The sequence below is a fragment of the Pterocles gutturalis genome, unplaced genomic scaffold (genome assembly GCF_000699245.1).
Source record: "Pterocles gutturalis isolate BGI_N339 unplaced genomic scaffold, ASM69924v1 scaffold2934, whole genome shotgun sequence".
NCBI classification, from domain to species: Eukaryota; Metazoa; Chordata; class Aves; order Pterocliformes; family Pteroclidae; genus Pterocles; species Pterocles gutturalis.
Genome location: NW_010133041.1, coordinates 81,797 through 96,677, shown reverse-complemented (window position 1 = coordinate 96,677; position 14,881 = coordinate 81,797). Strand labels below are relative to the sequence as shown.

Genomic DNA, 14,881 nt, shown 5'->3' with positions numbered 1-14,881 from the left:
TTCAAACACTGGGATGCACATCTAGCAAAAGCCACCATCATGACAGGGATATAAGGGGAAGCTAGCTGGGAGAGGGGTGGGGGTCTTTGTGAAGCTCTTGGTGGTGAGAAGGTTTCCATTGTCTCAGAGTTTTCATTGCATTCTATATCTTATTATTATATTCTCCTTTTTTCTCTTGTTGGATTATTAAAATCTGTCATTACGTCAACTCATGAGGTTCCGCCTTTTTTTTTTCTTTTTTTTTTTATCCTTTCCCCCATTTTACCAGGAGGGAGCAACCACGTGGTGGTGGCCCTGACCCAAGACACAAATATTTGTACCTAACTATCATGACAGCGAGAATGAGCAGTGCAATGCAGACTGTTTCTGGAATGTAGGATACATTTTACTCTTAACATGCGGAGGAAATAAAGGTTCTGTGGAAAAAATGCATTTTTAGAGACAAGCTAGTTTTAGTGCTATGAATTATATGAGGTTTGTTTTGTTACTTTTTTCTTTGGAGTTCTTTTTGCAAAATTTTTAAGTCCTTAATCTGAAAATGGCACTAATGCTGTGAGGTGGGAAAATTTACTCACTTTATAATTGAGAAGAACTGAGCAATATCCAAAGCTATGGATAGCATGCAGAACACCTGACATTATGGAGAAATCACTACTGCATCTAACTTGTATTTTCTCTGGTTTCCTATCACTGTTCGTCTGTGAAGATGAAGATGGACTTGCATTATATGAGGAACTGAGAGAAATTATTAGCATTGTAGTCAATATTGCTCCATTAGTATTCATAATGTGATAGCTGTAATAATACAAAGAAATAAGTAAAACAAAGTGTAGAGGGGGAAGACAACATAGAATTCATGGAAAGATGTGCCTTTGACCCTCTAATATTTTCCCAGTCTGTTATTAGGCACATACTGTTTGCTGTGTTCTCCATGTATAGCAAAAGTAGTAGCATATGCCTATCAAGAAGGTTCCGAAATAGGAGTGTTTTGAATTTAGACTGGAATCACTGGAAATGACCTCAAGTGTTTGAAGGAGAGGTAGTGTCTTATAGTCCATGAAAAAACAACAGTTTCACTTGTAGACTTGCCTGCCCTTCTTTTTTGATCAGGTAATGGACTATTTTCATTGAATTAAATGTGCAGAGGATATAAACTGATCCTGTTCCTTAATTAATTACTTGCCTTTGTCACCTAAGAGTACTTTAACTGCATGATCCAGGGAGAGGATATAAAATGGCTAATCAGTTCAGTGAAGCAGTCTGTCCTGCTGGTTTAGTAGTGAGGAGTTTATTCTCTTGTTTTGATTTCCTTTAATTGATGTGATTCCATTGAAATAGTAGGTATTACTTGCTGTGTAGTTCTTCTGGGGTGGTGGAAGGAAGTGGGGAGGGCGCATAAAGAATGTCCTTAGAGAAAAGTTTATGAAGTTTTTGTCTTTACTGACAGACATGAATCCAGGTGGGTAACAACTCCCAGCATCGAGAAAGTGCCTCTGCTTCCTCTTTAACTGGCTGTTGCATTTTTAGCAAAAGTCTTATGAGCAACTTCTTGCAGTTTCAGCATATTCAACCCATATTAGTGATTCCTAGTCAATGTCCTGTTTGTGCTTATAGGGCCTGCACAGCAGTGCTTAAAAATGAAAATTCAAATTTACACATTAATTTTTATTCCTTAGTAGTTGGGGGAAGGCACATTGTTTCTACTAGCACTGGGAACTTATATAATCTTGGTATTAATTAGTGAGAGTCAGCTTTTCTTTTACTAATGAACTTGTTCTGTAGCAGCTAAGTGTAATTTGTGCCCAATTTGTACAGCTTTCACAATGTAAAATAAAGAACATTTTCTTATTTTCTATGATAAAGATAAATGCTGATTTTATGGAATTACTGCAACAAGTAGCAAATGCTGTATGAGGAAAAAAACCAATGCCTCGAGAGGGTCACTTAATTCTATGCAATTATATCTGTATTTTTTCAGGATATTTGCTTTAGGGAACATTAAGGAGAAGGGATAGAAAACAAATAGAACATACTTGGTTTTTCAGGGGAAAGAAGACAAGTAGAGCATAGCTGATTTTTGTTTGTGGTTTTTTTTTTTTTTAAAAAAAAGGCCATCTAGAAAGTGTCATGATATACTATTTATTTAACACTGAAGTTATCTGTAATACTGACTCCTCATAGTTGTTTGCAGTCATCAGCCTGTATATATTTCCATTTTGGTTTTTTCCCTCACTCATGTCATCTATCATACATACTTGAATGAAACCCTGTTTGCATGTATTTCATATGGAAGGCTAAGCTGTAAAGGTTTTTTTTATAAGCCCTTGACACTAGGGCTCTTTAATCTGCAGCAAATTGAAATGAATTAGAATCATGGAAACTGGAAGAAAATTAAAGCTGTTAGTTATTAATTTAAAGCAATAGAAGTAATACTTTTTGATGCCCTTTTTTTTCAGGTTCTGGCCATAAAGTGTGAATAATAAATCACATTGACCAAAATGCATTTTTGGTAATTTTCTCTTGTATCTAGACTGAAAAATATGAAAATCATTTTAAAGGAGGCTGTCTGACATAAGGAGAAACATTGAAGAAATTGTTTGAAAAATCTTAACCAAACCCTCAAAATTAAAAAAAAAAAACAAAAAACAAGCTTGATGTACCTATAGCCTTCAGTTTAACAATTTTTTTAAAATGCTTTTAAGCATGCAAATACATTTAAGGAAATCTGGAAAATTCAGCAACAAATCACTGAGGATATGAAACAGCTGTAAAATGACAGAAGAAATGCTAACAAGGTGCTCTGACTTTCAGGAAATTTATAAGCCTGAGCAGTGAAATAATAAATGTTAGTAAAATAGATATTGTGAAGAAGTTACAAGTAAGAGAATAGGCTAAAAAAGAACGTGAAAAATACATCTACAATGGATGTAACTGCAGAATCTGAAGTGGCTGAAGCACTGAATATGAAATTGTACTCATACTGTTTCACCCCATCAAATGGCAAGTTATTAAAAGTGCAAAGTAACAGATCTTTTAGCAGGCTTTAGCATGATCGTAAGTATCACTGTATCTGCTAAACATCCTTGGTCTCTATATACTGCAAGAACCAGCTCCTCAAAAGAATTGCAGAAAGAAAACTACGTGCCTGAGCAGGGGATTACAAAAGCCCTTTAAAAAGACTATGACTAAAGTGATGGAAAAAGACAAAGACAAGTTCACATCTGAAGTATTTTCTAAATAAGTGAGAGAAGGAGCCTACCTTACACATGACGAATTTGCTTAAGTCAGAAGTAAACTTACTAAGTGCTCAGAAGGTCTTATTAACACAAATGATGTATTAAAAGTAATACGTAGTATTATAGCTTCAAAAATGGGAGAGTTTTAGCTAAAAGTAGAAGGTATTAATACTGTGAGTCTCATAGCCAGCACTGCTACATTTACTTAATTTGCTATTTGTAACTTTACTAGTAAGTTAAGTTTTGTCATGATGCATCCTTTTCTTCCTTGTTTTTAATATCTTGGCACTCGCTACTTCATAAAAGATTATTGATATTCTGTCGATGATGGCAATGAAAATGCTTCTCTATTTCATACAAACAGAGACAAAAAGAAAGAAGGAATTTGCCTGGAAAGATTGATGGTGTACTTGACAGTTGTGTCCACCCATACAAGTCATGGGCCATTAGCTAACCACTGGCCCCTGATTCCTCCCTTGACATTTGAGTGCAGCATGCAGCTTGAATAATATTGTTCTGCGACCTACTGCCCACTAGTAGACAGCTTGAAAACCACTGTTTCATGAAACAAAGACTTTGTGTGTCTGTGGTCTTTCAGAAGATCTAGTGTTAATTTACATATATCCTGAACATAGTATCACAGTCTTTACCAGCTTTTTCAAATACCAGTTTGATTTTCATGGAAGTGTTTTTGTAAATTTTCAGTAATGATGAAAAACACTTCCTCTACATGACTGTGTAAGAAAAAGAAAACTCTCACACACAAAACAGACAGAAATTACATGAATTGAGTGTAATCTTTGTTTACAAGCATCATACTGTGTACTATTTATGTTGTATTTTCCTTAATAATCAGATTTATGTATGAGGAACAAGCCTAAGACAACTCAGTACGTAGCTTTATCTTAATCTGATTCAGAACATGCTTAAATGCTAGGTCAAACTACAGTAGGAAGATGTCCATGATTTTAATAAACTCTGTAAATTTTCTTTGAGATATGATCTCATTACTTTTTCCACTCCTTGTGTGCATCTGTCACAAAATCTAGACTATATAGAGCAAAACAAGAACATACTTAATGACTGAAGTGTGATTGAAACCTAAACTGTAAATTCTTGAAGTTTCATGGTGATACTTTTTACAGACTTGACTATAAGCAGTAACAATTTGATTTTGTTTTGCAGCTCTCAGTTCAAAACTATGCTACAGCTCCAATCCAAAACATTAAAGCTCATGTAGTTATTCTGGAATAGTCATCTAAGACAAGCCATTTGTGAGCACATATTAGCTATTTAAGCTGAAAACAAACATTGTAAATTTAGTTTAAAAATACTTTGCCCGTGATGTTCTTAACATTATAGATTTAATTCTGTTACTTAACATTTTTCTCCCTTCAAAAATTTACTGTGTTTTATTACATGATGGGAATAATAATATATACTTTATCATGTAGTATTTTAATACATGAAGGAATTAAATGTAACGTACATGTAGTATGTTAATAATATATTACTAGTATGTATTATTATTCCAAATACATGCTGTTGAGAAGCCACAGTAGGTCTTTTATCAGGTATTACTAAAGGCTGTCTCCTAATCTAAAAAAAAAACATGTTTGAGATGGAAGGAGGGAAAGGAAGGCTGTTGATTTTCTGAGCTTCTCATCCATCCTGAGCCAAAATTCCTTTTTCTGTTATGCTGAGTAGATTTTTATTTTTGAGGGAAGCTCTAATGCTCAGATTAGATGGGCAGTTAAGATATGGGCAGATAAGATAGGGCCAGTTCTCTGGTTTCTGTCTTTCATAACTATTTGAACATGTTTCAGGGCGCTTCTTCAAATTCTATTTAATTTTGCGTAAAATCTGATTTCGTAATTTGCAGGTTTATTGCTGTGACCCCAGAGGGCAGTGTGGTGGGTTGACTTTGGCTGGCTACCAGACGCCCACCCAGCTGCCCTCTCACTCCACCTCCTTAACAGGACGGGAGGAAATAAGGCAGAAAAGATGGTGGTTCAAGATAAAGACAGGGAGATCACTCATCAATTACCATTACAGCAAAACAGACTCAACTTTAATTTAATTTCTTGCCAATTAAAATAGAGTTGGATGCTGAGAAATAAGAAAACTGAAATACCTTTCCCCCTTCTTCCGAGGATCACCTTCACTCCTTCATTCCTGACTCCTCCACCTCCTTTCCCCTGAGGGGCACAGAAGGTTGGGGAATGGGGGTTGAGGTCGGTCCGTAACAGCTCCTCTCTGCTGCTCCTTCCTCTTCACACTGTTCCCCAGCTCCAGCATGGGTCCTTCCCAGGGCTGCAGAAGAGCCTCTGCTCCTGCATCTGGAGCACCTCCAGCATCTCCAGCACCTCCTCCTCCTACTTCTTAACTGACCTTGGTGTTTACAGGATTATTTCTCACACTTTTTTTTTTCTCCCTCAATCCTGTTTTTTACCCTTTCTTAAATATGTTTACTGAGACGTGCCACCACCTTGGCTGAGGGGCTCAGCCATTTTAAATGGCTTCAAGTACTTTCAAATGTGTAAAAGTATTGTGGTTTATTTCTTGTTCTAACTTAGAGACCTCGCTGCAAGGAACTGCTTGGTAGGTGAAAGCAACATTTTGAAAATAAGTGATTTTGGAATGTCCCGGCAAGAGGATGATGGCGTGTACTCATCATCAGGCCTAAAGCAGATTCCTATCAAGTGGACTGCTCCTGAAGCTCTCAACTATGGTAAGGATGTACCTGAATCTTCTTGGAAAAAAAATTAAAAAATAAAAAAATTAAAAGTACCATAAGGAGCACCAGGACCACACCATGTGCAATATTTCAGTATATATATGTATATTCGAGTATATACTTGGCACGTATTCCTAGTGCCAAGTTGATAACAATAATGTTTAAAATAAGTTCAATATTTTAGTCTTATTTAAGTAACATATGAAATACTGTTTTGCCTTCAAAAATAAGAAGGCAGCAACATCAACATTGCTATTACACAGCGATAAAATAATGCTTTAGTTACAGTGCTGACTCATTCTAGTAGACCACCTAGTCAGTCATGTAAATCATAATCATTAGCAAAGTGAATGGCAAGTTCTGCATATTTATGGAAGTGATTGTTCTAGCACCTCTTTGGAAATGGTAGAAAGTGTTACCATAGTAGAAACAGTCTGTTAGGTAAATCATTGCAGTGGATAAAAGTACAGTCACTGATTTATACTTTTTTTTAACTGCAGCTTTTCTTTACCTGCGTTTTTTATATATTGCTAGGCTACTATCTTGGAAAAAAAAGAAATCCATTCTTTCTGATGGAGGGAAGTGGTCCCTACTATGTGGGTAATAGTTGCAGAACAGAAACAGAAGTTGCTGTATTTAGCTTTTTAGCTATATGAAGCTAGAAAAATACATTCTCCTAAGTAAAATGGGCTGTGAAGAAGCAGCATACTAAATGAACAATGCCGTGTTTTGGAGACATGTAGTTCTCTCAACCAGTTCTTTAGTTGAGTAATTAAAAAAAAAAATGTTTTCAATTCTTTATTTGAAGTGTCTATAGATATTTCTGCCATCTTTTACAGCTTTTTTTTAAAATCATGCATTGGAAATCATAAGTTTGTGACTTATGATTGGTAGCAGAGTGCTTCCTCTCATTAGCACTGTTGCCATAACACAATAAAGCAGATCCTCCCTTTGGAAGGCTAGTAGTAAATTTAGTTACAGTAATTGGTCCCGTATTATGAATTATTCTAAGAGACACTGGTGTTGGTAGTGTTCCCTGGGGAACACACTTTTCTACTTTGGGTTTTTGTTCCACCATAAAAGAAGTTTTGAATCTTTATTTCTGTTATTTCAGAAATGCATACAGTTTATTTGATATATAGTGGAAGCCTACCCTTCATAGCCATATGCTTCCAGTGGCCTACATTAAGCAGGCAACAGGCTCTTGTCACACCACCTTCATTGTGTAATTTTGAGTCTTTTTTTGTGCATAGTACAGTCAAGGAGAGCATAGTTGATTAACATCTAGTTCTTTTGTGTTTCCTAAAATGCATACGTACTCAAGCAGCTTTAACTGATTTTCTGTAGTGTTTGGAAAATAAGCTCTCTCAAACATTTGTTAATGTGCTCAGCAGTCTAATATTCAACTTCCAAAATGTCGTAGAAGGTTTCTGTGTGTTTCTGAAGGATCTTTTTTCCACTCCCTTGAAAAATGTGAGTAAAAACAATTGGTTTGTGTTTTACTGTTTACCGTCCTAATAAAATGGTCATAAGTATTGCATTAATTTGTGTAGGTAAGGCTGAAGATATTTAAGGATATCAGAGTGAAACAGAACTAAATCTGCAATATTTCAAAACTAGTTGGCAAGCACTGTCTGTGTCGGTTGCTAATGGCAAGATTTAAGGGTTGGAAGAAAATGAGGGATACAATGATTGATACAATGCTTAAGAAACTACATAACGAGTTAATTTTTTAGTCACTTCTGGATTCACTGTATATGTCAAATTAAGAGCAGTTACAAAAAGATTCTAAATGAACAAAACACAAACTATGAAGTCTAGAAGCCTGATTAGGGCAAATGGAGTGGTTAGGGAGTTGTTTCTGAAGTCATAAGCAAAACCCTGAAGCCACTGGAGCTTGTCGGATATTGAACCTTTGGTTCAGTGGGTGCTGTTCAGTGCTATTCAATACCATTATTTTTGCTTGGAGCTATATGATTTCCATCACATCCGGCAAGTAGAAAAAAAAGTGTTTGAAAAGCTCATAATAGAATTACATATTTAGGCCAAGCATAGGGTACATTTTTTCTTCCTGTTCTCTCAAAATTAATCCACGTTTAATATGTATGTACAACATTTTGAGTTGTTTGTCATGTTAATAAATTACTGTGTGGAGGGTTTTTTTGGTAAACGAACAGGCCTTTTCTTTCCCCAAATAATGTCATAGCGGAAAAGATAATTTCTTGTGCAGAATTGATACTTTCTTTAAAAAAAACTCATCGTCTGTCTTGTATCTACTGAATGATTTCAATGAAAAGTGTTAAACTACTGGATGCCAAACTCAGAAGAGAGATGGTACATAGACAAGAAAACTAATCTAAATACAAAGAACATAGTGGTTGTCCATAACTGCCATCTACAAGGCACCCAAGCTAATGTAGGGCAGTTAGAAGTGATACTTGGTTTAACACTAAACTGAACTTTCTGACGTCAGATCAGTTGTCGTATCACTGTCGCTCTAATTTACACATATTTTCCTTTTTTGTAGTCCAAAGTGGTATAACTTGGTTTGTTTAATGATTAGAGATGAACAAGCAATACATGTGTATATTTTAAAGAATAAGCACACATATATGCAATGTAATAGTATGGAACAAAGAAAAACAGTCATGAAAAATATTGAAAGTAATGCTGAAAATGCATTTTTTAAGGTAACATTTTCACAGATCTTGCTTCAAAGGGCTAGGAGCCTTAATTTTCTGATGTGAATCCATCCTTCTTAATGTGAATCCATCAGGGACAATAGAAATATCTGCTCCAAGATTTCTCCTTCCTCCATAATATAAAGCTTTCATTACACAAATGTGTTTGGAGTTAAATTATGTATCAATTCTATCAGTATCTATATCAATATCAATTCAATATCTATTTACCTGTTTTGCTATCTCTGAAGTATAGTTGAAGATAATGGAACCAGCAGACCAGATTTTTTTTTTCTTTTTCTTTAACTGATTGGGTGTATCTGTTCTTCAGGGTCCAAATTAAACAAGTTGAAGTGACTGTACTTTATTTTCAGAGAACAGTTTCTCAAATAATGAAAACCAGGTTCTCTTTGCAGTTATAGATTAAGTTGGTGGTAGCTCCTCTCAGAATATTGATTGCCATGCTATATTAAGGAACTGGGAAGGGTAATATTGTTAAAAGTATTTTTTTATTTGAAAATGATTATAAACAAGGGGGGCAGAACTGACATTCTTCTCTCTTTTTAAAAGAAAAAATATTTTTGTACAGTAAGAAGGAAAGAAATTCTTGAATGAAAAAATAACTGACCTGATAAGGTCGGTCAAATTGTAGAACTTCAAGTTAGCTTATATTGTTCCTATGTATTGACCTTAACATAATAATTTGAAATATAGGAGACTGTGATATCTGCAGAATGTATTATTAGTAGCTACAGCCTTGTTATGCTTAAAGCCTGCCATTGTAGCCCTTTACCTTTACAGAAAATTTGGGGCCATAATTACCTGAAACATTAATTTCTCTGTATGTTAAGCTGAGGATTTTCTCTGCTTTTCTTAGGGAGATACACATCTGAGAGTGATGTATGGAGCTTTGGAATCCTTCTGTGGGAGACCTTCAGTTTAGGAGTATGTCCATACCCTGGGATGACCAACCAACAAGCACGAGAACAAGTCGAGAAAGGTAGTTATTCACAGAAAGAAATGCCATATAGATCCATAAGGATGTAGTACAAACGGTATACAATAGCAAAGAAATAACATACAAGTTATCCACTAGCTTCAGAAAAAATATTATGACATGTTTTTTAATTGCTGAATCTAGCTTTCTGGGAAGAGTAGTGTGATACTTTGGGTTCTTGAAAAAAAAGGAATATACTGACTGGTGTCTTAAAGGACAGAACACTTACTGTATGCTGACTTTCCTTGTGGTAGAACTAAAAGATGAGATGGAGAGGAGGGGTTTACTGCTGTGCAAAGCAGAGGCTTGACCAGAATGAATTATTTAAGACTGTGGTAATGCAGATATAAATATTCTAAACTGCCAGAATAAAAAAATCTGTATAATTCTCTATTAAAGCATTTCAAACAAAAATTTAGCAATTATGGTGGAGAAACATAAGCTAGTTGAGCATTGAAAGCCACATTTCTCTCCTACAAAATAATCAAAAGGCTTTTATTTAAAGTAGAAAATAACTGTGAGCAGGATTTCACTACTTTATTTTCATCATCTTTAGTAGCATTGGTTCTAAGATAGTAAAACTACAAAATTATTTCTAAAAAAAAAAACCTAGTTTGCTGATTTACATGGATTGCCAGTGTTTGTTGTATGTACTGTAGACGACTATCAAAGTTTCTCCTTAAAAGGCAAAATCAAATAATCCAATGTTTTCCAGAGCAGATGAGTGTTTGTAAAAACAAGTCTTACTACTTAGGTACTGAGATTCTGTTTTAATCCACTGAGAATAACTATCTCTTGAAATTGATGAAGTTCAAAGATCTAGAAGTATGTTTATGCTTTTTCAGCTTTTAATATCATGGGGAGAATAGTTCTGTTGACCCATCAGCAGTTCTTTTTCAATTTTTTTAATGGATTTTTCATTTCTTTTATCAGGCTTTTTCCTTGGTTTTTAGTACCTAATAGCTCTTTTGTTAGGGTAGTCAGCTAAGGTGCTCCAGATTCTCTTCCTGATCTTATCTATCTCAATTACTCAATCAGTAAGAGCCTTCAGTGAATTGAGTCACTTGAATGCTTACTTTAAACCAGGATAATTTAAATTCTAAATAACTATATAGAATCACTTCACTTTAAGGGCAAAAAGTAGTTACTGCTGTCACTTTTGAAGAAGTAGTTTCTAGCGGAAACTTTGTGAAGGAAAGGATTTTTAGATAGTTTAATATTATCTTGTCTGTGTGTCCTAGAGTCCAGCTCTTCTTCTTTGAAGTTAGATACATTAATCCAACACCTAAAGCAGATGCATGCAAAATAACAAAGGAAAAGTATTTCTTAGATTTACCTGTTGTATGAGGCCACTGTCGTTTATACTGTGCTTTAGAAAGAGAGATTCAGAGACCTGTGCAGTAAGTCTGGAGTCACAGAGCTGCATTTAGCTGTGGAGTCCTGTGTGTGAACTCACTTTACTGTCCACTGCCTGTCCTTTCCTCAGAGAGCTTCATGTGGTAAACAGTTCATAGAATCACAGAGTCACAGAATGGCTGAGGACTTCAGAGACCTCTGGATGTCAACTGGTCCAACTCCTGCTCAAGCAGGGTCATGTAGAGCCAGGTGTCAAGGACCATGGCCAGATGACTTTTGCATATCTCCAAGGACAGAGACTCCACCACCTCTCTGGGCAACTTGTGCCAGTGCTCGGTCACCCACACAGTGAAACAGTGTTTCCTGACATTCAGAGGGAACCTCCTTTGTTTCAATCTGTGCTCATTACCTCTTGTCCTGTCACTGGGCACCACTGAAAAGAACCTGGGTCCGTCCTCTTTGCAGCCTCCATGGAGGTATTTATGTACATTGATGAGATTCCCCCTCAGCTTTCTCTTCTCCAGGCTGAACTCTCAGCTCTCTCAGCCTTTCCTCCAAGGAGATATGTTCCAGTCCCTTCGTCATCTTGGTGGCCCTTCATTGGACTTTCTCCAGTACATCCATGTCTCTTTCATTACAGGGGAGCCCAGCACTGGACACTACTCCAGATGTGGCCACACCAGTGTGGAGTAGAAGGGAAGGATCACCTCCCCTGACCTGCTGGCAACCTTTCTCCTAATGCAGCCCAGGATACCATAGACCTTCTTTGCAGCAAGGGCACATTGCTGGCGTATGTTCAACTTGGTGTCCACCAGGACCCCCAGGGCCTTTTCTGCCAAGCTGCTTTCTAGTCAGGTGGCCCCAAGCCTATACTGGTGCCTGGAGTTGTTCCTCCCCAGGTGCAGGACTTTGTGCTTTTTCTTGTTGAACTGCATGAGGTTCACATCAGCCCATCTCTCCAGCCTGTCTAGGTCCCTCTGGATGGCAGCATGATGCTCTGGTGTATCAGTGCCTCCTCCCTGTTTGGTGTCATCAGCAAACCTGCTGAGGGTGTGCTCTGCCCCATCATCCAGATCATTAATAAAGATGTTAAACAGGTCTGAGCTCCTAGGGCAACCGGTAGTTACTGGCCTACGACTAGACATTGTGACACTCATCACCTGCTCCTGGGACTTGCCATTCAGCCAGTTTTCAATCCACCTCACTGTTCACCCAGCTCACAATTCAACATTATCTTTGTGAGGATTTTATGAGGCAGTGTTGAAAGCCTTACTGAAGTCCCCTCATGTACTAAGCCAGTCATTTCATCATAGAAGTTTCTCAAGTTGGTCAAGCGACAGTTGCCCGTAGTGAATCCATGCTGACTACTCCTGACAGCTTTCTTCTCCTTCACGTACCTGGAAATGGTTTCCAGGATTAGCTGCTTCATCACCTTTCCAGGGATTGAGGTGAGGCTGACCAGCCTGCAGTTCCTGGGTCATTCTTCTTTTCCTTCTTGAAGACAGGAGTGATGTTTGCTTTCCTTGAGTCTTCAGATGCTTCTGCCAGTCACCATGATGGATGAAGGATTATTGAGAGTGGCCTTGCAGTTCCCTCAGCTCTCATGGGTGCATCCCATCAGGGCCCATGGACTTATTTAAGTCCATTTTGCTTAAGTATTCCCTGACCAGATCCTCTTCCACCAAGCATATGTCTTCCTTTCTCCAGACTTTCTCCCTGGTGTCTGGGACCCAGGATACCTGAAGGCAGGTCTTGCTAGTTAAGTCTGAGGCAAAGAAGGCATTCACTACCCCAGCCTTTTCCATGTCCTGTGTCACCAGGTGCCCTACCTCATTCAGCAGTGGGTTCACATTTTTCCTAGCCTTCCTTTTGTCACCTATGTATTTGCTTGTTGTCTTCGACATCTCTGCCCAGATTCAGTCCCATTTCCTAACTTCATCCCTGGATGCCCAGACAGTGTTTCTGTATTCCTCCCACATTACCTGGTTTTGTGTTTTAATTTGTCCAGGAACTCCTTTTTCATCCATGCAGTCCTCTTGGCATTTTTGCGCAACCTCCTACTCATTGGGAAGTTGCCTTAATTGCTGTGAGTACATCTCTCTGGTCCGGGGTATGGATGATGTGCTGAAATGGCCACTTGTCTGTGACTTCTGAATGATTAGCTGCTAATTTACTTACTGATTGTTCATTCTCCTGCTTATCACCAAGTCAGAGACCTCTTTCAGTTGATGGCAGCAAAGAAGTGTGGAAGGCCACTGCCTAAGTGAAACAGTTAAGATGATGGGAAAACATAAAATTTAAGAAAACAGGAGGGTGGAAAAATAAATGGATAAAATGTACGTGGGAAGGGAACTTCTTAAGGAGATAAAAAAGGGATGAGGCATGAAAACAAAAGTTGATCCATTTTGAAAAAGAACAAAGAAATTTAATGCCATCGTAATGTTTGTTATTGATTTCCTGGGGGATGGGGGGGGGGGCTTGGTGGAGGGGAAGAGAACACAATTAAAACCTAACGGGTTGCTACTTCGTAAGCTACAGGAAACAAATCTTATGCAGGTTGCTGCCCTTAGGGATGAGAAGCGTACGTACAATTTACCGTGCCCAACTTAAATGCCATTAGTACCTGAGCTTTGATTAGTTTAATAATTATCTATCTTGTATAGGTTGTATATTGAAGACTTCCCTGGTATTACCCTGAAGAACATTTTCAATGCAACAATTGTCAATGTCGCCCATTTCTTTTTAGATTTGTCAGTATGTATCAGCTTTCCATGTTAAATATTTTCCCCTATTTTTTTGTGTACCAGGCTACAGAATGTCAGCACCACAAAAATGTCCAGAAGACATATATAAAATAATGCAGAGGTGCTGGGACTACAAACCAGAAAACCGACCAAAATTCAGTGAGATTCAGAAAGAGCTGTCTTCAATCAAAAAGAAAGTGACATAGTGATAAACAAGTGCCAGACTCAGTGTGTGGGACTTTATTTTCTGGTGAAGTAATTTTTTCCACTCAAACACTATGCGTTTATACAACACTATTTGCAATATTCTTCTAGGATTACTTTGAAATTAACTATTCTTTTATATACATGTGTACCATCTTGAAAGATGTCTACACCTGCATTAAAGACATATACTGCAACATGCTATATAGCCAGTCACAGTAATATTGTCATTTAGGTTACATGTAAATAGAAAAGCACATACTATAGATTTAAGGAACTGTGGCTTCTGTCTGTTTTACAGCAAGTAACTGCTAGTGACATTTTTCAGAGGTTTTCTACCTTAAGCTGTGTTCTCATTCTGCTATCACTGTCCTGTATGTCAACACCAGCAGCACTCTAATGGGGTGACTGTCATACATATTGGCCTTAAAAGTGAAGACAGTTTTGACAAGTATTCCAACTAGAACCTTTTTTTTTTATTATTCTTTCTGGAACTGATATTTTTAAGTTATATTTTGTTTTAAGGATGAAGGTGAGTTAGATTCTGGATGCAAATTTGTTTACTGAACAGTGAAATCCAGAATTTTCTTTTGTGGAAGGTTGAGTTACTTGTGCATTTCTTACCATTCTGTAGAAAATACTTCTGACTTTTGACATGATTTACTTAAGCCACACCTCTTCTTCCTACAAAGCCATCGGAATTCAGTAATACATCTCCTTTACAATGACCTATGTTTATTTAAGAAACAATAAACCCAATATGAAGTCTTGACTACACATATTAAGAAATACAGCAAATCATCTGCCTTCCAAAGAATATGTAAAAGCAGTAGGCCAACAGAAAGAGGTTTACTAATCATAGCAGCAGATAACAAGTATCATTGATCTTAGGGGAGTTAAAGAATGTGAATTGATAGATTTGCTTT

General features: G+C 37.2%; 1 protein-coding gene across 1 annotated transcript in view; it reads left to right on the top strand.

Annotated features, from left to right (window-relative positions):
• The window catches only part of LOC104467333 (tyrosine-protein kinase Fer-like), a 60,804-nt gene extending 46,847 nt beyond the window's left edge, over positions 1–13,957 (top strand). The window contains exons 6-8 of the mRNA XM_010081073.1: positions 5,813–5,967; positions 9,532–9,654; positions 13,815–13,957. Coding sequence (XP_010079375.1) covers positions 5,813–5,967; positions 9,532–9,654; positions 13,815–13,957 — 421 coding nt within the window. The remainder of the gene's footprint in view (positions 1–5,812; positions 5,968–9,531; positions 9,655–13,814) is intronic.
• Positions 13,958–14,881: the final 924 nt, after the last annotated feature.